General features: G+C 37.4%; 1 protein-coding gene across 1 annotated transcript; it reads right to left on the bottom strand.

Moving 5' to 3' along the window:
• Positions 1–3,481: 3,481 nt before the first annotated feature.
• On the bottom strand, positions 3,482–14,036 carry LOC134531289 (UPF0193 protein EVG1 homolog). The gene is made up of 4 exons (XM_063366983.1): positions 14,029–14,036; positions 10,629–10,936; positions 5,092–5,232; positions 3,482–3,763 (listed from the first exon to the last, which is right to left on the bottom strand). Exons 1-4 carry the CDS (start codon positions 14,034–14,036, stop codon positions 3,564–3,566), a joined length of 657 nt encoding a protein of 218 aa, XP_063223053.1. The 3' UTR covers positions 3,482–3,563.
• Positions 14,037–27,008: the final 12,972 nt, after the last annotated feature.

The raw sequence follows: 27,008 nt of genomic DNA, 5'->3' as shown, positions 1-27,008 counted from the left end.
AGATAACGGAATGACATGTCGTTGAACTAGCAAACTGTGTCCCGGGTTAGAATCCTTGTCCTGATAAGGGTTTACATGGTTTCCCGAAATCAATCATTACATACAATATGCCACGGCCTATTCCTTCTCCAGCACAGCTTGTGTTGTGAGTTGCTGTCTCTAACGACCGCTTGCTGTCGACGAGAATATTAAGCCCAACTAAGGACAAATGCATATTAAAGAATAAATTTGTATCGCAGAAACTTCCGCAGTCCTATCACAAAAATATCAAAGAACGTAAATTTTCAAGTAGAAATTTAAGTTTGACTACATAATTTTTTGTGGGAAGCTTAAGTTAAAATAAATAACTTTATTAATTTTAGTTATTTTTTTAATTTGCGAAAACATTATATAAAACTTAAAATTCATTCAGTACCCATTTACATTTACTTTACATTACCAAACATTTCAATTGATATTTTATGCAACTTAACTTCCTTTTCTCACTACCCCATCCTTATTTGCAAATCTGTATCTCAGCAAAGTTGTATATATGTTGTTTTTTTTCATTTTGATATTAAACTAATATTTTACAAAAAAAATTTGTGGCGATGCTGGCTTTTATACAAAGCGTTGACAAAATAAATAATCGTTTTAAAACAACTTCTTCGACATACGCTGATGGATGGCATAACAGAATTCCTTCCACGGAATCAACTATGCTGTCTTGGCAGTTAACCTTTGAAATCAGCTGTTGTCAGTGTTCTGCGGGTGTTTATGCTATCCATGCTTGAAGTTTTTTCTATAGACTGCCAGTGTAAACCATCAGTGACGTATGTTGAAGCTATTTTTTAGTCAATCTACCAATCTACCCCATTGCAAGAATCTTTCAAAGAACGTGTGAATAATCGCAGAAATAGCTCTAGCTCGAGGATCAAGTGTGGGCGCATACGTAGTGTGCTCCTTTCGACGCAACATGGCTACGTGTCGCAGACTGGGATCCGTTCTCCTTGGAAGAGGACGCAGGAAGGAAAAAGCGCTCCTAGCGCACGAAACGCTCACGGGGTGCTGTCATAACTTATAAACACACTACTTTGAAACACATAACTTACAAACATACAATATAGAATTTTCTAGGTTATGCCTAATCCAAGCTGCGTGTTTCTAAGTTACAGCGATTCAAAGATGTGGTTCGGCGTTGTGTGTTCTTAAGTTACTGCAGTTCTAAGTTGTGTGTTTCTAAGTTATTATAGTTCTAATTTATGATTTTCTAGGTTACGACGTTTCTAAGATGTGTTTTTAAGTCACGGGTTTATAAGTTATGATCGTTCTAACTTATGACAGTTATAAGTTATGTTGATCTTTTCAAGAATTCTAAGTGGTGTGTTTCTAAGTTATTTGTGGATCCAAACGATTGCGTGTCGTAAAATGCACACGACGCCACAGCCCGGAGTGTTGCGTGCGTGCAGACAACAAAAAATCGATTGTAGAGAATGGAAAAATTCGCGGGTGCATTTCGTGATATGCTAAAATTCAAGTACTTATACCTTTCTGCTGTTTCTGTTATTGATTCGCTTTTAATCTGGAGGACTCCGGACCAGATGCACACACCCAACCAAAGGAATAATTGAATCTCAAAATCACAAGTTACCCAAATGAGACGCCTCACAATAGTCAACAGCCAATGTACAGGTGATGTTTACCCGAGTATGCACAGGATCGTGGAGTCTTTTCTGAAGGTCATTGAACCCAAGACTTTTTCTAGCCCCTAATGATAATTTTTAAGATGAGTGAGGTTGGTGGTGGCGTAGCTAAAAGCAAAATACATGCCTAACTGTAAAAGACTAAAAATTACCGCAAACACATTAAAATGCATTATGTAATGAATATTGAAATGTGAAAATTCAGCTGTACAGTCAATCTGATCTAAATGTCACCCAACCTACGCATTTTCAGTCTCGTAATGTCCACATTTCAATGGTTGTGGTACTATGATATAATAACTGGAATGCATTTAAGTTGTCGTTCATAAATGAGTATATATTCATATGTCACATATACATATTTTTTTATTTCCCGATTTGTGCACATATCCTGTGTTCTGACAACTTTAAAAAGCCAAAATTACATTCCGAGTTACTTTAATATTAATTAGAAATCAATAATTTTACAATCATCCGTCTCGAATAATCGTAAACGCCGAAACCTCTTCAAGATCTGTAACAAAAAAAAACAAACTATATTGCTCGTGAGGGCAATCATGGGGCCAGATAGATAAACACTCCAAACGCTCTGGAGAAATGGTGTAATGCCCGTGGCCCGCATGCCACATATTTTCCTGTCAAGGTTTGGACAATAGCCCGCCAAAAATGTTTTGAAATATATGTATTTAAAAATTATACTTCTTCAGTTGCAGCATTAAGTTATCTCAATAGCTCCACATATTAATATGGCACAAAACCAGCGATAAAAGTAGGCAATGAAGAGTATTTGTTGTGGTTGACTGTAGAAAGACCATTAAAGATGTAAATACGTAAGCTCTTATTTACCTCCTGGTTCGTAAGGTTATTCTAATGATAAGGCCTTGCACTCCGCCGCACTCATGTGAACTGCGCGCGTTGCGTCGCTCACCAGCGCAGCGTGAGCTCTTCGGCGACCTCCGCCGGCCAATGTCCCGCGCGCGCGCTTCACAGTGATGCGTTTCTGCGCATCATCATAACTTCATTAGTACTGCGATTACATCTCCATGATTACATAACCTTTTATTTGAAACTACAAATTACGTCAGACATCAGCTCCTTCGTATATTCCATTTCGTGTTTCATTTGTACATGTCCCGCGCCATTTAACGCCCGGCCACCCCTATTACACAGTGTATTTCTGAACTCGTCATTTGCAGACAGTTGTACAATTGTTGAACTCCTGACAAATGTAGAAAAAAAAAAATGTGAGAGAGTCTTTCAGTACTCGCCAGTGATGTGTAACATCTAACCTCGGTAAAGAGAAACTTAAGGTGTTCTCGTGTTGCAAATATACTTATAATACGAAACTCGGACACGAAATTTAACGTAGAATTATTTAAGATAATGCCGAGTGCGATAAATTCACGCAAACTGAACTTCAACTACGTTTCTTGACGCCAATTACACGTGTTAGCTACGTCGACTATAGAATCATTCAATTTGCAGAGTTGAAATTTTAAACTAATATAATGAAACGGCTCCGACAAAAACAAACAAAAAAAATACAGGCTTTGGGTTTGATTTTTGACAAGGAATTTTATTAAAATGCTGCCCATCCTTCTAGAATTCCTTAAACAGTTAATAGGTACTATGAAGTTTCCCTTTGGCTTTGCGAAACTTTGGTCCACGCCATCCGTCACAGATGGCTACGCATTTCCGTTCCTCGCGACTTCCGTTCCATTCACGAAATCACTCCCGCCAAACGCCGTATACCGTTTCACATTAAAAAAATAAATTTAAAAAAAAAGTGCTACACGTGATTCAAGACAAACGTTCTTTATTCAGAAATTTTTTTTTAATTTCGGTTGTAACGGTGGAAAGAGGCCGGGGATGTCGGGGAGGTCAGGAGGTGGGGCCGAGCGACAGGCGGCGGCAGCGGCCCGCCAGGTCGTCCATGCGGCGGCAGCGGTCTCCGTCCAGGGCCTCCATCTGGCGCACCTTGGCCGCGATCTCCTGCTCCACGAGGGGCCGGTACTCGCGGTCTGCGCCCAGCTCCTTCATCTCGGCCAGGAACTGCACGCGGTCCTCCACCTCGCGCACCACTGCGGCAGACCGGCGCGCCGACCATCACGCCAGGCCGTCCACCACAACCATTAGATATATATATTTATGAATTATAAAAATTAATTTACTGTCATACTTAAATAAAATCTCAGGGAATAGCAAACTTTTATAACTTCAACCTTTACTACAAGTAGGAATTTAGGTAATTATTTTTCTTGAAGAAACTAAACATTTAATAATACGGTTTTTTTTTATTTTGTTGAGCCTAACGTTTTTTTTCTTAAGTTACTTATTTATTTCTTTAAAACAAGTAATAAATACACACATGCTAATGTTATTAAATACTTGAAACCCACATGGCAACGTATGATTTTCTTCTTCTGTGTTCGCCTTGTTTTTAATCATGGAAGGGATACGTCCGGACCAGACGGACATCCGCCTCGCCCCCCCCCCCCTCCCCCCCCCCCAGCCTCGTGCCGGCGTCAGGGATATATCTCCTCCCGAAATAACGGTCAATCACAGCAAATATTAGTATCAATTTAAAGTCATTTTCTAACAGGGATTTCGGTACCTCGAACGTAGGCCACTATTAACTCATGTCATAGGTTTTGAATTACCACAACATGGAACATTTCTCGCCTTTAGATTTTGGCGTCTTTACGAAGGGCAAGTTCTACTTACAGATTTTGGTGCCCAACGTGGGCTATTATTAACTCATAGAATTGTTTGGCCATAAGTAGCACAAGAATTCACTACTGTGACATGTCTATATATATTTATTTTCTGCTATTCAGTCACACTTCGAATACCTACTTTATTTTTTGTTTCGTGTTGTTCGTCTCAAGGCTATCGAGTTAAAAATGTGTTTTTGTGCGGTCTTACACAATGTGTTCGTTATTTCATTTTCTTGTTATTATAGTTATTAGTTGAGGGGATTTACTGAGATGAGGTTTCAGAAATAATATTCCTGTAAATCATTTCTCACCTACCTTTAGTTAAATTTAAGTGAATTTATAGCAGTTTTACATGTTTATGCTAATTCATGGTGTCCATCATAACCAACAAACATAATTTTTTTGACCTTTCCAGGTATTTTACCTTTTTTCACTGACAAAAACAATTAATGTTACCATAAGTAAAACTGATATCAAGGTTACGGGTTCTTCTATCCTTTTCACACACAAAACCCAAAATTTAACGTGTTAGGCAATCTATGTGAAATGCCTGTCCGTAGCAACGTGTTATTACAAAAGCTAATTCCTTACAGTTGTTCTCACAAGACTTGCCCGCAACTCTGTGAAATGGGTGCCAAGTTCTTCCTTGCCGCACTCGTGCCGGACACTCTTATAACTGGCCGGATACTCACGCTCGTCGAACCAGGCTTCCCTGTCCGGAGTCCGGAGCGGTTCTCGACGGCCCTTGGCGGCCTTGCGTCGCGGCGACGGCGGGAGCTCCTTGCCGAAGGCCATCAGCCCTTGCAGCCTGAGCTTCTCCTTCTCCAGGTCCACTGCAACATGCAGCGGCGGCGTCGCGGCCCGTCCGCAGCAGCGCGGTCTGTGTCCTCATCCCGGCGCGAGTGACTGGCACATTGTCGCACGGAACACTTCCCCTGCCCACACAACTGCGACGCCCGATGTCCGGAAATAATTACTTCTAAAGTAGTCGACAGATCGCAGTAATTATAGAGCGCCAAAGGAAAATGTTTTTGTTTATCGTTTTCATGCATTATAAATTAGTATGCAGCCAAGTTATTGAGTATTCATTTAACTTGTGAAAGTTGTCAGAGGGTCACGTGGACCAATCAGCGATGAGTGCCAGTCGGACTCAATTTGCGACAGTCAGGGGCGTAGCCAGGGGGGGTTTTAGGGGTTCAACCCCCCCCCTTAGCACCAAATCTTTAATTAATTTCTTATTCATCACTCAAACAAATTTAATATTAAAATTATTAAAATTTTTACCATTACAATATTTAAATTTAAGTACCGAAAACTGCTAAAATAGCACTATTTTACACCTTAAAATCCAAATTATCCCGGGGGAGGACCCCCGGACCCAACGCTTTAATACGGGGGGGGGCATGCTTCTTAACACCCCCCCATACACAAATCCTGGCTACGCCACTGGCGACAGTGCAGTTGTAGAAGGGGCTTTACGAGCACTTCTGTGCAGCGGTAAGATTCTTTCTACGAGCGAAAGTTTCCACAGAGATATTAATTTTTCTGAACAGTACTTATTGTTGGGAAAATTTTACACTAATATGTCGAGAAAAATTTTCAACACGTTATACTTTCAAAGAAATTGGTAAATTTTATGAAAATTGTTATAAATCATAACCAAATATCTAAGGAAGTGAGCCATTAGGTGGTAAAGGAAGACAACATGTACTAAATATACGGGCGTACTCCACAGTTATATACCTACCTACATGTTTTTTATTCATGATAGAAGTATCAATTACCTTTAAGTTATCTTAAAATAAAAAACGTATTATATTAATAAAACCATTTTAAAACTATTACCCATTATTAATTAAAGATCTTTAGTCCAGCACATTCGGTAGCACGGCCATTCCAAATTAGCTATTTCGACGGATTATCGAAAATCAGTATAGCTTTAACTGTAATACAAAACGTGAAAATGTAAAATTTAACCCGCTGTAAAAAGTAAACACTGCACTAAAATGAAAACCGACAGCACCGATAAACTTTGAGCGAATGGAAACTCCGGCAGCGCTGCAATTCGACCAAGGTCAACAGCCGGAACATGTTAGAGAAAAACTGAACGACTTGTGCCGGATTGCAGAATGTACCGAATCAAATAATGCCGGCTTAAAGAAAATTAAGAATAATAACAGGAGTTTATGTAAGTTCAGGGACGGATCTAAGGGAAGTTAAGGGGGAAAAATGGGAAGGTGAGGGGAATACAGACTACTGCCCCGGGCGTCGAATGAGTCGACAATTTTTTTGTAGAATACAAAACGAGTGAAATATAAAGCGAATATAAAATATATACTATTTACTATCAATTACCATATTTTTCAATGGAGATCTTTATTATTCAATGATTAGCGAATTTAAGTTAACAAATGTAACATATAATGTCCACGGATGCTAAACTACTAAAATAATTATGCCTGGTGCGTCAATTACTGTTGGTGGCTACGCAGTGTAAATTTGGATGTGTGGTGGGGGGGGGGGGGGGGGGCAGCACTAATCACAGCCCAGACCCAACGACCATATATCTGAAATACCGGAAATTAAAAGTTGTTTTTCTGTACCCGAATACAATCACCCACTACACTGCCATCTTGCCATCTATGAATCTACAAATGAAGAAACATGATCGAAGATGCGTGTAGATACAATGTAATTTTAAAAAAATTGATTTTAAATGGGTTCTTTAAAGCTTGAACGGAGACCCTAGATAACTATCAGTCTCGCATAGTAGAGTACTAATTGTTTATTGCCAAGATGATCTATACGATTTCTTAACACTGAAAGTTATTTAGTCCATTGAAAAGTTACATTTTTTAGGCCTTACCTTGCGTTTTTTAGAGGACGCAATTTTATTTTTTTTGGTGTGTAGGGGGGGTCAGTGTAAAGCTAAAACCAAGTTTGTGGGGTCGCCACCCTTGTCCCACGGCCGCCATCTTGAAAATAGGGGTTGAAATGGTTTTACGATATATCTCTTTAACTATTTATTTGATAAAAAACATTTGTTAACATTTTTGTTGCAAATTAAATTCTCTACAACTTTGGTCCAGTAACGTTTTGTCGTAGAACTATGTATAAATAAAAAAGTTATAAGCGAAAATCTTCAGAAATTCAAGAAAAAAATTTATATTTTTCGATATAACTTTTTTTTTATCATTTTACGAAAAAATTATATATGACCATTTTTGTAGATCGTTTTTTGAGGAACAACTTTTATTCGCATAATTTTTCCATTACGTCAATAGCTAAGGTTTTACAGCGCTCCGAAGTGAGTACTATTTTTCAGTACTCGTAAATATACCTATATTATACGTGTGTACTAATAATATGTCATCAGTTATTGTATTATTGTTTTTTTTAAATTTTGTTATTATAACTTTTTTAATTACAAATTTTGCAATATTATTAATCATTAATTATTGACTCTTTTTCACTCCATAACAGGATTTAACAATTATTGATTTTTAAAATAATTTTAAATCTGATGGCCGTTACCGAGAATACTGTTCAGGTAGAAAATACCCAAGTGACCAAGGATATAACTACAAAATACGTCAAATATGTACAAGAACACTTCGGGCTCTCTGCAAGCATTGTGTTTGACGGTTACTCAGACGACCCTGATGTCGCAGGAACAAAGTCTTGGGAACGTTTGCGCCGCACGAAAAAACACCAGTCGACAGAAGTAAAATTTGACAAGAACACCATACCGACATTACCACAAGAGAAATTTCTTGGTAATGAGAAGAACAAATCTAACTTTATTATACTTCTTAAAACTGTATTCTCGGAAATGGGTTTCACTGTTGACCAAGCAGAATCAGACGCAGACGCTCTTATCGTTCGCACTGCTCTTGCTGCATCTCCATTATTTAATACCGTTACTATTGTAGCTGAAGATATTGACATACTGATATTGCTCACAGCACTTGGCAGAGAACAAGCAAATGTATTTTTTTTTTTAAACCATCAAAAGGACGAACAGCAGAACAATTATATTGTGCGTCAGGTTTTATGTACGGAAATGTCATTGCGGATAACTTGCTGTTTCTTCATGCTTTTTCCGGATGTGACACAACTTCAGCTCCTTACAATATCGGTAAAATGAAATTTGTGAAAAACCTGGAAAAACATTTAGAGTTTGCAAGTGTAACGGCTTTGTTTCTCAACAAGAGAGTTGAACCTGCTTTGCTCACTGTAATTGGTGAACGTTTTTTTTATCTCTTTATACGGTGGTAATAAAGATGATAATTCTCCTGACAGGCTAAGATACAAACAATTCGCCAAGGCAGTGACAAAAAGTAAATTTAACTTATCTTCACTTCCTCCAACACAAGACACAGCTCGCTTTCATACTTTCCGAGTCTACCATCAGGTCCAGTCGTGGCTTGGTAATTATAATGATCCTGAAGACTGGGGCTGGAAAAAATGTGGAAAATTATTGATGCCAGTGCAGAACTCTAAACCTCCAGCACCCCCTGAGCTTCTAATAATTGATCTTTTGCAAATGCAAAGGAAACTGTGGAGCGATGTGTGGATGTCGAAAAGCAGGGCTGAAATGTTATGCAGTGTGCTTCCATTGTTCTGGAGAGACTTGCAGAAACTTAATGGAACTCTCAGAATTAATAAATGAAAATGACTTTGATGATGAACCGCCGACATTAACACCCCTTCCTTCTCCAGTTCTCCCACTGGTATTTAATTCAGAAAGCCGATCAGATGCTGAGCCGCAGCCTGGTCCATCGAAACGACTGAGGACGCAGTAGTTCTAATTTAGAAAATCACCGTGGATTATGCCTATTGGGGATACCACGTAAAAATAATGTCGGTATGGTGTTCTTGTCAAATTTTACTTCTGTCGACTGGTGTTTTTTCGTGCGGCGCAAACGTTCCCAAGACTTTGTTCCTGCGACATCAGGGTCGTCTGAGTAACCGTCAAACACAATGCTTGCAGAGAGCCCGAAGTGTTCTTGTACATATTTGACGTATTTTGTAGTTATATCCTTGGTCACTTGGGTATTTTCTACCTGAACAGTATTCTCGGTAACGGCCATCAGATTTAAAATTATTTTAAAAATAAATAATTGTTAAATCCTGTTATGGAGTGAAAAAGAGTCAATAATTAATTATTAATAATATTGCAAAATTTGTAATTAAAAAAGTTATAATAACAAAATTTAAAAAAAAACAATAATACAATAACTGATGACATATTATTAGTACACACGTATAATATAGGTATATTTACGAGTAGGTACTGAAAAATAGTACTCACTTCGGAGCGCTGTAAAACCTTAGCTATTGACGTAATGAAAAAATGATGCGAATAAAAGTTGTTCCTCAAAAAACGATCTACAAAAATGGTCATATATCATTTTTTCGTAAAATGATAAAAAAAAGTTATATCGAAAAATATAAATTTTTTTCTTGAATTTCTGAAGATTTTCGCTTATAACTTTTTTATTTATACATAGTTCTACGACAAAACGTTACTGGACCAAAGTTGTAGAGAATTTAATTTGCAACAAAAAATGTTAACAAATGTTTTTTATCAAATAAATAGTTTAAGAGATATATCGTAAAACCATTTCAACCCCTATTTTCAAGATGGCGGCCGTGGGACAAGGGTGGCGACCCCACAAACTTGGTTTTAGCTTTACACTGACCCCCCCTACACATCAAAAAAATAAATTTGCGTCCTCTAAAAAACGCAACCCCAAATGTAACTTTTCAATGGACTAATTATATTATTCGTAATTAAAAACTTTCTATTTACATTATGGACTATATTATACCGGCTCATTTAATTTTCTTCAGTTATTATATAAGCTTTTAGGTGGTAACGTATTAACGTTAAAAAAAGTATTTAACCAAATATAATATTAAATAACAATTTGAGTTTTAACTACTATTTATTATTTATTTTTTAGGTTTATCATAAAGAGTTCAATTAATATTTAATTATAAGTATTAACGCTCTATGTGAATATACGAAAGAACTAACTAGCTACGGTAAACGTAAAAACGGTAACGTAAAAAAAGTATTTGACCAAATATAATATTACATAACAATTTAAGTTTTAACTACAATTTATTATTTATTTTTTAGGTTTATCATAAAGAGTTCAATTAATATGTAATGATAAGTATTAACGCTCTCTGTGCCGCCCCCTCGCGGGACGGTCCTGACCTGCGGGCCGGGTGGGCCAGTAGCTGTCCGGCTCGTAGGCGCCCGACTGCTCTATGGCGGCGCGCGACCTCTTGGCGCGGCCCAGCGGCACGCAGCTTCGCGCCCGCCGCCGTGCGGGCCGCCCCCTCGCCTGCTGCTCGTCCCGCGGCAAGGACTCCCCGCGCCGCACGCAGCCCTCCACGCGCCGCCGCTGCAGCGTCGTCAGCCTGCTCTCCGCCAGCAGCGCTGCGGGCACACGCGTCCGGCCCCCTTCCACATCAGTCACTGTGTAACGTGTGTACCTGCGTACACATGCCCCTGACTTTTCACTGAATACCACCCGCGCAACAGCGAGCGCGCGGCCGCTCAAACGCCGCGGCAGGAGGCCTGCCGTCGTCGGACGAGTTCGTGCGCAGTCGGCTGCGCGCGGAACTGGACGGAAACGGAAGTTGGGCTGGCTTCCCCCGAATAGACGAGACTGTTCTTCTTCCAGCTCGTCAGGGAAGCCAACGAGTATGAAAGGGCATGCGCCAAGTTATTGAGTTTGTCAATAAATTGTTATTGGAATGAACTTAACTTAGCAACTAATTTCAGAACCACCCGCAAACGTTCTTTTTCCTCCTTGTCAGGGCTTCCCTATGTCTTTAGTAAAACCCGTTACAACTGTGCGAGAAGCCACGTCTCCTACGGCTGCTGCTGTGGGCCCATAAGTCAGTGTGTTACCGCCAATAGTAATGTAAGATTATTTGTTTAATATACGTGTTTGAATTTTATTTATTTTTCTTAGAAATCAGTCCTTTTATCCGCCACTGAACGTACGATCCATCGCATGCTATAAAAATTAAGAAGAAGAATTTTTTAAAGAAAAATAAAATTACCAATTCCAAAAGTCAGGGGGGGGGGGGGGCGAATCACAAGCTGCAAGCTTCAGGTTCAGGCGCCGAACCTAATATTCACTGACAGATGGACGTAGCTTAGGGAGGTCCGTGGGGGTACGAACCCCTCCCTCCCAGGATCTAAAACAAACTCAGCGAAGACAGAATATCAAAATTATAGCTACTTACATAGTTAAATAAGGTTAAAGAAAGATTATCTTGGAAGGATTATTGTAATCCTTTGTGAGGCACAATATAACGTATTTCCTCCCCATTGTAGCCGGACATTACTCATACACAGAAGCGGCAGTTGTTGTGTTTTCAAGTAGTCGGTTGTATTTTCATGTCGGTTTGCACACGTGTTACTGTAAGCACGTATTCAACACAAACTTAATACGTGTGTTTCAGTATGTAATAGCATTTCCTAAGCTATGTATTACGTCATATTTTAACGAAATCATCAAACAATTGATTTAAGAACAAAGTAATAAAAACAATTAAATAAAAGCCAAAAAGTAAAATGTTGTTTCCTTTTCTCAGGCAAAATATTTACTTAAATTCTATGTGTAAACGTTGGAGTTATAAAAGTCAACTATTACTTAAAAATTTAATGATAAATAATAATTTAATATTTAATAATAAAGAAAACTTACTCATAAACACTGTGTAATGTTTAAGCTGGAGCTCATATTTCACAAAATCCTGTCTACGGCCCTGAATGACACCTAGACAAGACACATGGGTAGAGACCGGAAAAATTCGCGGTTTGGATGGCCTTCAGGATAGACTGCACATTCCCCTGTATACTCGGGCAAATAACGCAAGTTCATTGGCTGCTGACTTGTAAGTCGTCTCAGTTGGTTTGTATGTGATTCGATCCTTCTTTGGTTGAGGGTTTATAATTGGTTGAGATGCGTCCAGATGAACAGTAAGCCAATAGAAAAATCATTTAAGAGGTATATGTATTTGAATTCTACCCTATAGCCTAATGAATCCGCGAATTTTTTCGGTCTCTAGACATGGGTTCAGAATTTTATTCTCTTCAAATTATTGAAAAAACATAACAAGCGTCTGCACAGAAAACTGTGCTCACGACTGTGCTGAATCGGTTTACAGTTGAATTCTCGTGAATTAATTTTATCCCAGTGGTTCCCAATTTTTTTTCGGCCACGGAACCCTATGATCTCTTTTCTTTTGGCGGAACCCCAGGCCCTTCAAAGAAAGTTATTTCACAATTATTTTGCCTGCTCTATATGACATTCGTTCTGACTCAGAACCCCTGTGGCCATGGAACCTGCTCTAACCTAAACTCGTAAAAGCAAACTGAGAAAACTTTCTCCCGACCGTAAATTTTCATAGTTTTATGTTTCATATTCCAATGATTATGTTATCTGTCCCTAAACGAAAATTTATAAACTGCAGAAAAAATATTCTGGATTAGGTATTTTTTTAGATACCTACCTATAATAATTTAAATTCGTTTTTAAAAAACTAATTCGCACGGCGGTAGCTGCATAATTTACTACTCGATTTTGCTAAATAGCAAAGTAGAGAGGTTTTTACAAAAAAAATTTAGGGGAAGAACAAACCAACGTATATAATGCAAATCTCAACCACATTTCATGTTTTATTAAGTCAGGGTTATGGTTAATGAATACGCAATATTTTACGTCGCACGGATGGAACAAGGCGTGGTGCAGTAGTATGACACGTAACTCGCATTCCGAAGTACCCGGGTTCGATTCCCGCACCGACCGTTCTGTTTTCCGCGATTACCGGAAATCTCTCCAGGAAAAATGGCATTCCACGTGTTTCCTGATCCGTGCCGAGCTTTTACCTTCTCTAAGGCCCGTTCTGCTGATACTCTGCTTCTTTTGGTCGCACGGAGCAATGTAAACGGAAGAGCTCAGCATTGTCGAGCTAATCAGTACGATACCGTCTCCGTCTGAGTGCTATTGTAGAAACATTGCTGCGTGAGATCCGTCTCCGTTTACATAATCCGTCTCCGTTTACATAATCCGTCTCCGTTTTCGTGTCATCGTAGAACGAGCCTAAAGACACCGCTGTACGTTAGCCCAGATGGAAAAAAAAAAAATAGTACGTCGCAAAGGCTAGCTTAAATTTATGGCTCCGAAACAATTAATGCTTACCTACTCTTTGCTCGGTCATGCTGAAGTTGAAATGGAACCGTACACTCTTTGCCACATGAGCGAGACCCCTCAGCGATCACGGCTACCCAGAACTCTCCAAAATCATCGACATAAATGGCAATAAATGAATTAAATTAAATTTCAATTGTAGAGATCAACACTACTAGAATTGGCATGTAAATTTAAGAAGAGTAGGCCTATGTTAACAGCAAGTCCAGAAAAAGTGATTTCAAGCTGCATACCAACCTCTCTTTGAAAGTCCATGCTTGTTCACGTCTTGTGAATCCTCAAAACTGACTATGACAGTTGCAAATTGAATCGTAACAAAAATTAAAAAAAAAAACGTTTTTGGGTTAGTTCACCACAATAAAGACAACAATAGGAAATAAGACATACCGGTACATACTTACTTTTTATTAACTGGTGCGTTTCTTTGCTGTATTGAACTTTATGGCTGTGGAATAGGCCTTCACCTCGCGGAACACTGGTGTATCTCGTCGTGGACATTGTTTTAGTGAATTTCCCAACATCGGCCACAAATTATAACGATATCCCTCTTACGAGATGTTCGATGTTGATTCGGGCGAGTACACAAACTAGTCGTCAAGGCGACCGCCCCACCACCGATGTGCGCACCATCCGTGATCATAGAGTCCTTGTGTTTCTGTGCGTGCACAATATGAATCGATACTGAGGCGGTGGTTCACTTATCGTTGGCTATTCTAAAGGCCGCATTTACCAGCTACTTGTAAATAGTTACTTCCGACCGAGTAGAACGGATTTTTTGTTTTTTTTTTTTTTTAACTGCGGACTGCAAAATTTTAAGGTATTGCTGGAAGTGGTAATATTAATGATGCGCACTTTTTGAGAGATATTTTTTTCAGAAATGTCTACCTACAAACTACAGACAAATGTAGACTAATTATTGTCCTCTGTACATGACTCCATCATTGGCGTACGATCTACCCACAGAACTGTTAAAATCAGCTGGTTTACACATAAACACTCAATTTTACAAGAATTAAGTATTACACTTACAAAAGCTAGCTTGTATGTGCGTAGTGTACTTTGTGTCTACTTGCAGCAAGCTAATCTCTCAATATATAATATATAAAACATCATACAAAATTTATACTAATTATTTTAATTTTAATAGTCTTGTCTGATGCTTGGATTGCAATACAAAGTAAATGGTGAGTCATATTGATACAATCCGGCCTGTTAATATTAATAATATTATTTTGTGTACCATCATTAATTATTATCTATAAGTTTTAATATTTCATAATTTTACCTTGTGTCGTTTTTTATAAGGCCATAAATTAGTTTCTATTGGCAGTATTATTTCAGTTATAGTAATTCAGTGCTAAACACCAATAAGTTCACAGGAGAAATTATTTGTAGCAGTTGGGCAGTATAAATAACAAGGCATTCCATAAAATTATTTTTTATGCTCAAAAAATAAAAATAATATATATATATATCAAATGTTTGTCAAAAACAGTTGAGATCAATATGGCGTCTTCCAATTACGACTCCTTAGAAATAAAAATCGAATAATCTAAGATGATGCTTTCGATGAAATACAACAGGAAAATGTATTCCCGAAATTCTCATTCCAAATTTTACTTCACAAATTACAATATTTCACATACATTTGTCGTCGCCTGGCCGACTAGCCCCTGAATGATAGTATTTTGCCGGCTACTCAGTGTTCGGTAGAGAGGGGTTCGGGCCGCGTGGCCAAGGGACTTAGTCACCAGGATAGCAATTGATACACTCAAAGACAGTTTCCAGGTTCTTTATATACGGAAAATCAAACCCTTTACAAGGGGCTGCCGCGTTCCCGCCTGTGACCGATCCTGTAGGGCGGAGCCCGGTTCCGCGCACTGTTGCTGTATTGGAAAATACGTGATGTCCCGTTCGTGAGGAGCAAGACCCGAAAATTACCGTGCAAACGAAGGCGAAAATCCAGTCCGCAAAAGAACTCTGCGACTCGTAAACTACCGGAGAAAACACGCACGCGAGAGAAGTGACTGACTGTACGCCGCGACTGAATGACACGATGACACACCTAAATGACCGCACGACTGTGACAGAGGAATCACTTCCTCTCGGCAATGCATGAACTGCAGCGAGACACCGTGCCCGTTCTCACCGTCTCGGAGAACTCTCGTAAACATGTCTGTCGCCTCCTGAGTCCAGCTGCTGACTGACTCCCTCCCCGCCACGCGCGACCCAGCGCCCGCGTCCCACCCCTCCTCACGAGCCCGCGGAACACGCTGATTGGTCACAGGCGGAAGCCACAGCCTTGGCGCCCGGTGAACACGTGAGAACTTATTCTACATAACATTTCATACAATATAATAAACTATTTACAATAAAGAAAACACGACCCTTCAAATAATAATATAAACAATTTACAAATAAGAATGTTTCTTATGTATTTTACATTGAACTTCCCCTAGCATGCGAATCCCCCCCCCCCCCTGCTCTAGCCGCACTGCACATCTGCGCACACGCAACACAGGGCAGGAGAAGGCGTTGGCGCGGCATAACGGGCTGTGAGAGCTGGGTCGGCACTTGGGTCGACGTCACATTAAAATAAAATTATAACATTACAAAGTGGTGTCTAAAATTTTTGTAATCTATTGCGTATAACTGGCAACAGATAATACCGAAACAAGGACAGCGCTAAAGCTAGGTGCACAATTAAAAAATAACAGGAACAATAAAAGTAGGGAAATAGTAAATACATAAAGTGGTCGTGATGGGAATGAATATATTTTATTTCTGTTGCAGACGCCTGGCGCAACAGCCAATGAGAGTAGAGAAGGAAGCAATTTTGGTGGGACTAGAGAACTGTTTTTAACTATCCATAATATCGTGGAAAGAAAATGTCGAGATATTACAATACTCTGGTGTGTAATTGCTGCTTTTGGAGAAAAATATATAATTATTGCTATTACTTATAAAGTCACCAGCAAATTGTGTAAATAAAAATATATAAATGTTTCATGGGCAGAATGGCGAACTAAAAATTTTTCACAACCCAAATTAATTATATGTTGAGAAACTGGGTTCACAAATTGCTGATCAGATGTGGGATAATCATTTGGTAATTACTATATTTATTTACTAACATTACCAACAGATGTCAGATACATCACAAAAATTAATTGGCTGAAATGAACAGTAAGATTTCAATTGTGAACCAATTTCGCACAAGTCGTGTGCACAGTTAAGTGCATGGCCTGCTGTGCACTCACTTAAATTTTTATAATTGTGAAATTAGCTTAATGGTAGAAATTGTGTATTGGACAGAGAGTGAGTGTCCATTTAAATGCTAACTGCAAACTAAAAATGTGACACGTTATATAGCTTGTAAAATAAAGTTAATTTCAACGTAATATAAAGTAATACATTTATCCAAAATACAATATCAAATATTGTACATGGAATCTTAAATTACAATTAGGTGACATATATTAAGTTACCAGAGAAAAAAAACCTCTTCTTCATCAATTTTATTATTCAGCCATAATTGATAAATAATTTTAATTGAAATATATTTTTATTTTTTCAGTAATAATTACTACAAATTTTGGAAGCAACAATTCTAAATCTCTCTGTGAAAATATTTTGTGAAAGAGATGGAAAAAATGAATTAAGGTATACTATTTTAATGCCGGCTAGGATAATTATCAGCTATAGGCTATTATTAAACGGATATTTAGTTTTTTACATATTTGTTATTGTTACTCTATTTTTGTATTATATTCTCTTAAAATGTAATAGAAGTTACTTCTATGTGTACATAGTTTTTTTTAAATATACATAAAATAAGTTTTAATTGTACTTAATAGGATATTTAATTGACAAATTGTACCTTCCTCTCCACGTCAATTTCCAAACTTCATAACAGACTAAAAAAAAAATAGCTAACTAAACCATTTTGGATATATTACAGATCTTATTTTAACTAATGTTTACAACACTATTTTCCAAATTTTGTTTGCAAGATAAGATCTTGGAGTGGTGGAAAAGGGGGTGGGGAGTAAAAACATTTACCCATTTTGTTAGAATGTTATGAATAAAATTTTATATATCACAAAATTATCAGTTAGTCTACTGAGGAATTGTCTATGTAACTGCCTAAGCCGGCATGATTACTCTGAAGTCTTTAAGCAAGTTTTCAGTTACACTGCATCTATTTATTTTTTGAAACAAAAAACCAAATAGGTATATCTCTTTATTTTATAATTCTATTTACGTATCAGTTTTTATGTCCGCAGGTCGCCATTGAGGTGAAAAAAAAATCCATTTTGACAGAGCATACAGGCACAGAGAGAATTTGAAGGAATACCTATTTCTTCTGGTACATTCTGGAAAAAACTGGACCATTTTGAAAACTTTATGATCATGACATGTGTGTTCCCCAATATTCAAAAATGATCAATAAAATATTTTCTCACACCATGCAGCAAAAATGTTTCAAATACTTTTTTATTAAATGCATCAGCCATTGAATTACTAATTTTATACTATTCCTATAATTGTAATAATGAATTTTATATAATAATTTAGATAATATTTATTAAATTTAAAAACAATTCTCACAGATTTGATAGTTTGCCTACTAAGGGAGTTAAGAATTTTTGTCCTACAACTCGTTTTTTCCATCCCTTATTTTTTAAGATGAAAGATTTAACGAATATATAGAAGTTAAAAGAATATATAGAAGTTTACAATAAATTAGAATTGGATTTGATAGTATACATGAAATGGAAATTAAGATTTTTTTTAATTCAAACCCATTATTTCAACCCCTTGCAGCAATGGTTCATATTATCAAAGATTGTTTCAAGGCAATGTTTTAGATAATATTTATAAGTAGGTAGTGTTTTACTGTAGCCTTTCATGGCCAAAATTTTAAACTACATCTTGGCTTCTTTTGGATTAAGACCATGTTTGATGACTTCATTGTTTCATCAAACATGGTCTTAATAAAAAAAAGGCAAGATGTAGTTTAATATTTATAAGACTTTTTAACAACTAGAATGGATTTCATAGTTTGCATACATAGGGAGTTATAGATTGTTTTGTCCTACATCCCCAGTTTTTTCCACCCCATGGAGTTATGGTTGGTCATACAAAACAATTTTTCTGACAAAGTTTTTTGGTATTATCTGTGCTAACGGTATAAAAATTTGATTACGGGATGTGATATTTGTAACACCAAGTTAAAGCCATTTTTCTATTTTTCAAAAAACCTTCCTCATTATATCCTTTGGTCAGATTGCCCAATGATGAACTCGACCGAGATAATCTATAACTATAGTCTATAGTTCATGTATTAGATTGAAAGCGATTTGTGCAAAATTAATTCATTGGTTACAATATTGCCACTACGCTTTACGTGATTTGAAACATTTCACTAATAAGTATCTGCTGCTTCCACACTGCACGTAAATGTAAAAATGGCAACCAATGGGAATGCATTTCAAGGTTACAAATTATTAATTTAATTAAAAAATAAATTAGGCTTCACAGGCAGAATTTACATAGGTATAAAGTAAAAATAAACTACAAAGTCAATATATGCTTGTACCTGAAACAATTTTTTAATCATTTATAACATACACAAACATGGCTACCAACGCAGCCAAGTACTCTGCTTCTATTAGTCACACGGAGCAACGTAAACGAAAGAGCTCAGCATTATTGAGCTAATCTGAAAAGGTCTGTCTCCTCTGCATGTTACTGTAGAAACTCTGTTCCGGGATATTCATCTCCATTTCTGTGGCATTGCAGAAAGGGCCTTAGAGTGAACCATACGCTCTAATGAGTCCAAACTAATGATAGCATTAAAGCCCTCAGCGTTTTGACGAAGGCGACATTGTTCGAGAAATAAAAATTTTTTCAGAGGGAGACAGCAAGGTCACATATATTGCTATTAACTTACACTTCAGCAGTGAAGTTTCTACTAGTTTTAGTTTCCTTATAAACCTAACAATTTTAAAGATTTTTATTTAGCACAGTCCCAAATAATAACATTTTTATTCATATTTTTTTTGCTTTAATAGGCACTTGCAGTGCAAAAATTCAGTGCATTGCTGCAACATCAACTTGCAATCCATCACAGAAAGCTGCCAGTAGCACAGACTAGTTCTGGACATGGGCAGGGCAGAGCAGAGCGGGGTTATTGAAAGCAGGCATCACCTGCTCCTTACTTTTCCCAGCTGATCTTTCCATTATCATGGTTGTCTTGTTTTCTCAGTTGTCCTCCAAGGCTGTGACTGCCCTTGGGTACTCGCAGATACTGCGAGTGCAGGCGAGTCCTGCTTGTTGTATGCTTGTATGCCATTTTCTCCAAGTACAAAGCAGGCGGGTATGTCGGAGACCCTGGGGACACTATACCTGTCCTGCCTTGGTGATTGTCTAAAATACCAGGATTTCTTTTTACATTACAGACATTGTCAAAACTACTTTTACATCTACTTAATTGAGGGGGCAAAAATTTTATAAGAAACCTTCCCATATTACTTGGTTTGTTCACTGTCAACACACAGTGGAAACATTTCACTTTTTTCTTTTAATTTTACACCTAGGATACCGGTACACCTTTTTCTTCTATGTATGTCACTTATCAAAGGGACCTAAATGCTGGTCACAAATTCCTTAGTTGTTTTTATTTACTGCATTGTGTTGGGTTTCTTTGGGTACCTGTAATCCTTGAAATGTACCCATAGTTATGTTGGCAAAATCCCAAAGAGCATTATTTTTATCACAGTTAGCCAGTTAAGACAGTGATAACTACTTAATTGCACCAAATCTCAGGGTAACTACACATTTTAGAAATATGAAATTCCCTGACTTTTCCAGGTATTTCAGTCTATATGTAAAATTTTCAAGACCATTACGTATGTTTGTAATTGTACTTGGTAAATTATTTTGGAAAGTTCCTAAACTGCAATTTTTTTCCCCCAGCATATTTGCAGCACGACTATCTGATAATTAGTAAAAATATGTACTTTCAAAAAGGAGCCTCTTCGAAAATATTTTGTTTCTTTACTTGAAATACTTGAACCATTTCTGATTATAGCTAGGCTATCAATTAGTTTAAATTGTGGGACACAGGATAAGATCTATTGTGGTTTGTTAAATTTCATCTTGTCTGTCATGTTTGCACATGACAATAGTTAAAAATTAAAGGCAAAAAGAAACATACTTTCTTACACAAATTGAAAAATTTGTATTTTTAAATAGCATTGGAAAAAGTTTGTTTCATAAGTATGTATAGTAATTCCAGAAATATTTTTGATTTCCCTGACTTTTCTTTGGTACATGGACTTCCCTTACATTTCCAGGTTTTCCCTCAACTGTAGCAACCATTACCCTAACTGTTACTGGTGTCACCTTTGTGTACTACGCAGTTATGCTTGTTTAAGTTCTCTTCTAGAGTTGTTTCATATATCGGAAAGTGTTGTTTCTGCCTTAAAAGGCATTGTTTGTACTGTGCCCTGATTAAGCTATTTTTATTGCTGTGTATGGTTTTTCACAATCATTATTTTTATCTTCATAATTAAGAAAAGTCTTCTGATGTTGAATTGTTAGTAACATTTTCCTGATGCTGATTCTGTGGTACTGGTTTGCAAATTTTGTTACCAGCTTAAGTTGCTATTTATAAAAGAGCCTTAAAAGAGGTAAAACCTGAAAAATATCCAAAATAACCATTTCATATCTAAAATCATAAACTCATCTTCCCTCTCCAAGATGAGAAGTCGGGGATGAATAGTTAAATGTGGACTGGTTTGGTCATTTGCTCGCTTAGGCAACCATTCATTACCTTCCCCGCATACAGTGGAGACAGGAATGTTATGCACTTAATGTAGAGTCATTGCGATACAAGATAGTACTGACCATCTGAATCTAAATCTCATTCCCACTGCATGGCATTTCAATGCAAATTCGTCTCACTTATGTAATTTTGAAGATTTTAAGAATAACACACAGCTATATTTTTTAAGTAAGTTGTAATTAAAAGGTAGTTTCTACATATATGTAGAAACTTAGGTATGGCACTTCCTATAAAGAACTCTTTTATTCACACTGCTTCCTCAAATTTACATGATAAAATAATATTCTTTGCAAAAAAATGCAAAACTAGCAATCTTCTGGTTATGTTGATCAGAGTTCCAACAAATCCTAGGCCTTTGCCTTGACGTTAATGAACTGAGTTGTTACTTTACTTCTGAAAAATTATCAAATTTTTTTGAGAAAATTGGTCTTTGTATTTAAAGCAAGTCAGATTTATGTCATGGTGAATAAACAGCATCAGATATAATATGACATATCGCGCTACCTAACTTTCACAAACAATACATACTGATAATCAGAAAGTAACCCCCGGCTTGTTAATTGTATCCAGAACTGAGTTGCCTGGGATTATTAATGAAGGGAATAGTAAAATCTTAAAATTCACACAAGCAATTAAATATCTAATTAGCTAACTTGTAACAGCAGAAATATTATTATATGTAACACAATTAGGCCTAGTTCAGTCCAAGAGCAAAATAACTAAGACTCTCAACTTTAAAATAGGACTAATAGGGGAAGTTAACGTTGAGTAAGGAGTAACAACAATCAATAAATAAAGCAAAAGTTATCATTCTAATTGAACTTCACCACATACTGCAAATGTATCAGGTGTAAAATTATATGATTTTTGGATACCATCAACTACTCTACATAAATACACTCATATCTAATACATATACCTGTTTACACACTCATCCGAACTTTGCATACATACATTTTTTAGTGTTTTTCTCATTATGACATTAACGATCTATGGAACTTTTCTGTATACTATTAGATTCAATCGTCGGTTTCGGAAGCTAGTGTAGCTGGTATTCACAACAGTACTGCCGCTGCAACTGTTAACGTTTCTCCCAGTCGATGTGAAGCGTTGCAAAATCTTGTAGGTAGTCAGGTAGAAGTGCACTCTGAAACTCTTCATATGACTGATCGCCTAATAAGAGTCTCTGATAATAACACACAATGTCAAACAAGTCTTGCTGCATCACAAGTCCGTTACCACTCTAAAGTTGATTAAGGGATTTGAAGTTCGTAGAATCCACCTCAGATAAGCAAATTTCTTAAAGTCCGTGTTTTACTGGTTCGTATGACTCCCAAGGTCCAATGGTAAATCCCTAAATATTACACACAAAACTAACATAAGTCTTGAGTTTCAAAGTAAAGCAGTTGCTCCGTTTTTTCGGCACTGTACAGCATTCCTTCCCCTCCCTCTCCAACCTCCCCTTCCTACCCCCTCTCTCGCTCTCTTCCCAGCCGCCTCACCAGCGCTCTCTGTCGAGTGGTTTCCCGGCCTATATATTGCCCAGCCCCTAGCGTATTCCTCGCAGTCGTTCGGTCTCTGGACTCGAAGGCTGTCACTGCGGAGGTGGCTCTGCGTTCCGATATGTACTCGGCTGTGAAATTTAACGTCTGTATTTAAGTATTTTTGAATTATTCTTGCTTGCGCGTTGTGGCCACGCCTTCATCATTCATTTTTTTTATTGCTGACATGTAATGTAACGTAATCTTATGTATTGCCACCAATGTTTCGACCCTTCAGGTCATTTGTCTTGGGTTTCCCTTGCTCACGCCGAGTACTGCCCGTAGCATTTTGGAATATTTCTGCGGTTGTATATGGGCATGCCACGATGGCATTGGACACTTCTTGTGTAGGTTCTTTCTTGATTCTGTCTTCAGTTTTTTCGCCTAGCGGCCCATACTACTTGTTTTGCTACTTACAGCGCTCCGCCACCATGTCCAATTTACTCTTGCTTTGTTTTATTCGTGTGAATGATTGTATTTATTTGCGTCCCGCGGGAGTGCATTAGGATTTGCCCAATGATAATTATAAACTGCTATAAACTGTAATCATTTATGTCATGTTCCATTTTCGCTCTAGAGGCATTTTATTATGAATAAAATTGTATTTTTCTAAAGCTTTATATTTTTTGCTAAGGCACCAGCTTTCCACTGTCGTTGGGTTTTAATGTACCCCCCCCCCCCCCCACCACCCTGCTTTGTCTGTCAGTTGTATTCAAGTCTGCTACAAAAGTTTTTAAATGCTTGAAATATTTTAATGTCAATACAACTTCAGCTTCTACAAAGCTTTTTTTTAACTGTCACGGTAGGCTCAAACATATATAAAACGAGCAACTACATGAACATACATCTAGGTCTATCTCTAAAAACGTTCTTTTTAAAATTTCTTAAGAACAATCTTCTGGTGTCTATCCACTGTGCTTGTATTTTAAATATTGAATGTCAAATCATTTGAATATCAAAGCAAAGCACACACATTGCCAAAGATGTTATAACAACAATATTTTTAAATGCATAGAACAGTGTTGTCTTGCCTAACCAGTTCAAGTATTGTGGAAACCTAATATGCTTTTGTTTAAAGTGAACAGTGTAAAATGTCAGCAATGCTGTAGCACCGGTACGCCATCAAAGCCAGTGTCATGTGTGGCCAGGCTTGCTAGGATAATAGGATACAGCAGTTTAACTAAAGTTGTGGTAGCTTGATAGCTATCATCAATGGTATTGACAATGCTGCAATTGAGAGGTACCAACACAACTAGCTCACATCAATACACAGCTGGCAGGTCAGACACATTTACACACTTAAAAAACACAAATTTACATGCTGCCAGGATATTATGAAAGCTGCAAAATAAATATTTTCAGTTATCATAAATAAGTGTACAACCAGTAATTACTTGTTCATTAAATAATCATGAATCAATACAATGAAATAAATATATATTTTAATTTTACTATACAAACTTTAAACATGTAAAAAGATTAACTTGAATCATTTTTGTACATCATTTAAATGATGTTGCACATTCTATGAATTAATACAAATGAGTGTTACATAAGTTATTTTAATTAATAGTACTTCAGAAAATATGTGCAGACAAACACATATTTAAATAAAATTACAATTAATTTGAAAAAAGAAAAAAAAAACCTTATAAACAAATGTAACTTTAGCCGAAGCAAGCTGAAATGTTTTAGTTAAGTTCATATTCATACGTGGTAACATGAAAGAGAAAATTTTATTCTTCATCTTTGATTAATCATGTTCAATCTAAAAAGACCTTCTACCCTTCCTATTCAATATCGTGCACATATAAAAGGTTTAAGCATAATGTAACTATTAAAAAATGTGTTTCATACACAGTTATATAATGAAGAGTTTGTACACTAATAATAATGTCATGAGTAAAGTTTCTAGAAACGATTCATTGCTCAGCACGTGAGAGACACGACGTGCTAGCATCCCGCCCAGCAATTGACGCCGCCATTTTCGAGGTATGTACTGTAGATCGCCAGCCAGCTGCCCCCTTTGAAACCACACCGCCATTAGCATACACGTGGCACCACCCTATCTCTCAAGAGAATCCTGCCCAGTCATGGGGTCAGAGCACGCCACCTTGGCGGATTCCTTAGAAGTTTCCAGGCATGAGAAAAACATCAGTTTGCAGCAAACTAAAAAGTACGAGATCATTCGCTAGCCAACCTCCACAGATACACAAGGCCACAGAGAAAGAGAGAAGGGGGACAGAAACCACAGGGCTTGGGCACCAGCAGGCCCCATTGAGCCCAGATTTTTTTTTAAATGTTTGGATTTACCCTGACAGAACGAAACTTCTTGCTTATTATATTATTAGGTATAGGAAGTATATTTCTTTATCTGCTGAGGTCACAGATCAAAAAATATATACCTAAGTATGCAAGCACTAAATTATGCAAGTGTGAAAGTATGTACGTGAAAGTATATAAGTGAAAGTATGCAAGTATGCAAGCATGCAAGTGTGCAAGCATGCAAATGTGCAAGCATGCAAATGTGCAAGTATGCTGCATCATTTCTACCTCTTCCCAGATGTCTCCTTTTAACAGTTCCCCCACCTAGTACCTAACTATTTCCCTCATGCAATCAGATTTTTCGTAATGCTCAAAAATTTTAGCCCCCTCAGCAAAGAAGTTTCACTTCAAAAATCCATCATTCGCACTAACAAATGGAAAAAAAATTGAAAGCAAACAGCAGGAAAACTGGTTCTATATCCTCCACCCTTCCAAAATGAAATTATGCATATGCTCCTGCCGATCTTTGGTGAGTGATACCATGAGCTAGAGTGGGCGACGAGCGACGGAGAACGCTTTGTGACCGAAGAGTGGAAGATCCGGGACAATAATTAGTACTGACCTTACTTTCTATTCACATTTCTAAACTTAGTAAAATATGTGGGAAAACATAGCTAGGTAGGTACATATAATTTTTTCAGATTGAATTTTAATACATTTTTTTCAAAAAAATCTGGACTTCTAAAAGTTTTCATTTGGCATCCTTTCATTTATTTCTCTATTAAAGTGCAGGATGCATTTTTAATAATTCGGGAAATAGGTCTTTCCCATTGTAAAAACTACAGAATAAAATCTGAAAGAAATAATTAATACAACAAATATTTTATAATTATGCAAAAAATACTTTTCTTCAGTTTTTAACTAAATTTTAATATGTTGCAAGAGGAAGTATCAGTATGACTGGTCTGCTCGGCACGTGGGAGCAGCAATGTTGCAGGTGTTTGCCAAGCGATTTGGTTTATTTTAGGTTGCGCTGCACTCGCATGGCACCTTAGTGACGGCTTCTGCCGCAGCATGCCAGCTGCCCTGTTACCACACCACCACCATCACGCAGGTGCAGCTGCATCTTGCCCTTGCCTTTCCAGAGATCTCTGCCTGCTGCTGGCCTGGACAGAGCACTGTTGGGCGTACTCTCTGGCACTTCCCGACGACCGAAAATGGACATCTAGTGTGCTGCGATCACTTAGCCCTCCCGCATGCCAGCCTATTAGTTGAGTCAATGTTTTGGTTCAGTGATACCAGCAAGCCAGTGCGAGCGACGACTTATGAGCAACAAGCAATTGTTCAGCTGGAAGGCAGGACTTGGGCAGAAAAGAGAAAGACCAAAAAGGACAGTTGCAATGTGGTGAGTGTATTCTGGAAAAGTGATGTGTAGACACTGTCCAACAAGAGACTTGTGTAAATATTAGATTAAAAAGACACAGACGAACACTCTCTAAACAATAATACCAAAATATGGTTGGAGACAAAATAATACACATTTTGTTATAATACTGACGATAACTCACATAAAATTTAAGCACTTTTTTTTTATTTATAAACCCCCTGAACACCTATTACAGACCTAAAAATTATCACCCTTGATGAAAAAATGTATTCATCAAGATATTTATAATTTCAACCACACTAATAAACTTCTTGCTACAAAA

Source organism: Bacillus rossius, chromosome 3, assembly GCF_032445375.1.
Source record: "Bacillus rossius redtenbacheri isolate Brsri chromosome 3, Brsri_v3, whole genome shotgun sequence".
NCBI classification, from domain to species: domain Eukaryota; kingdom Metazoa; phylum Arthropoda; class Insecta; order Phasmatodea; family Bacillidae; genus Bacillus; species Bacillus rossius.
This window is presented reverse-complemented; position numbering and strand designations above follow the sequence as displayed.

Bases quoted from the DNA above. Each gene is read 5' to 3' on its own strand.
- LOC134531289 (XM_063366983.1), bottom strand. The intron at 5,233-10,628 runs GTCAGGACCGTC...TGCATGTTGCAG, and splicing joins CTGGCCCACCCGGCCCGCAG to TGGACCTGGAGAAGGAGAAG. The intron at 3,764-5,091 runs GTGAGTATCCGG...GGTCTGCCGCAG, and splicing joins GGAAGCCTGGTTCGACGAGC to TGGTGCGCGAGGTGGAGGAC.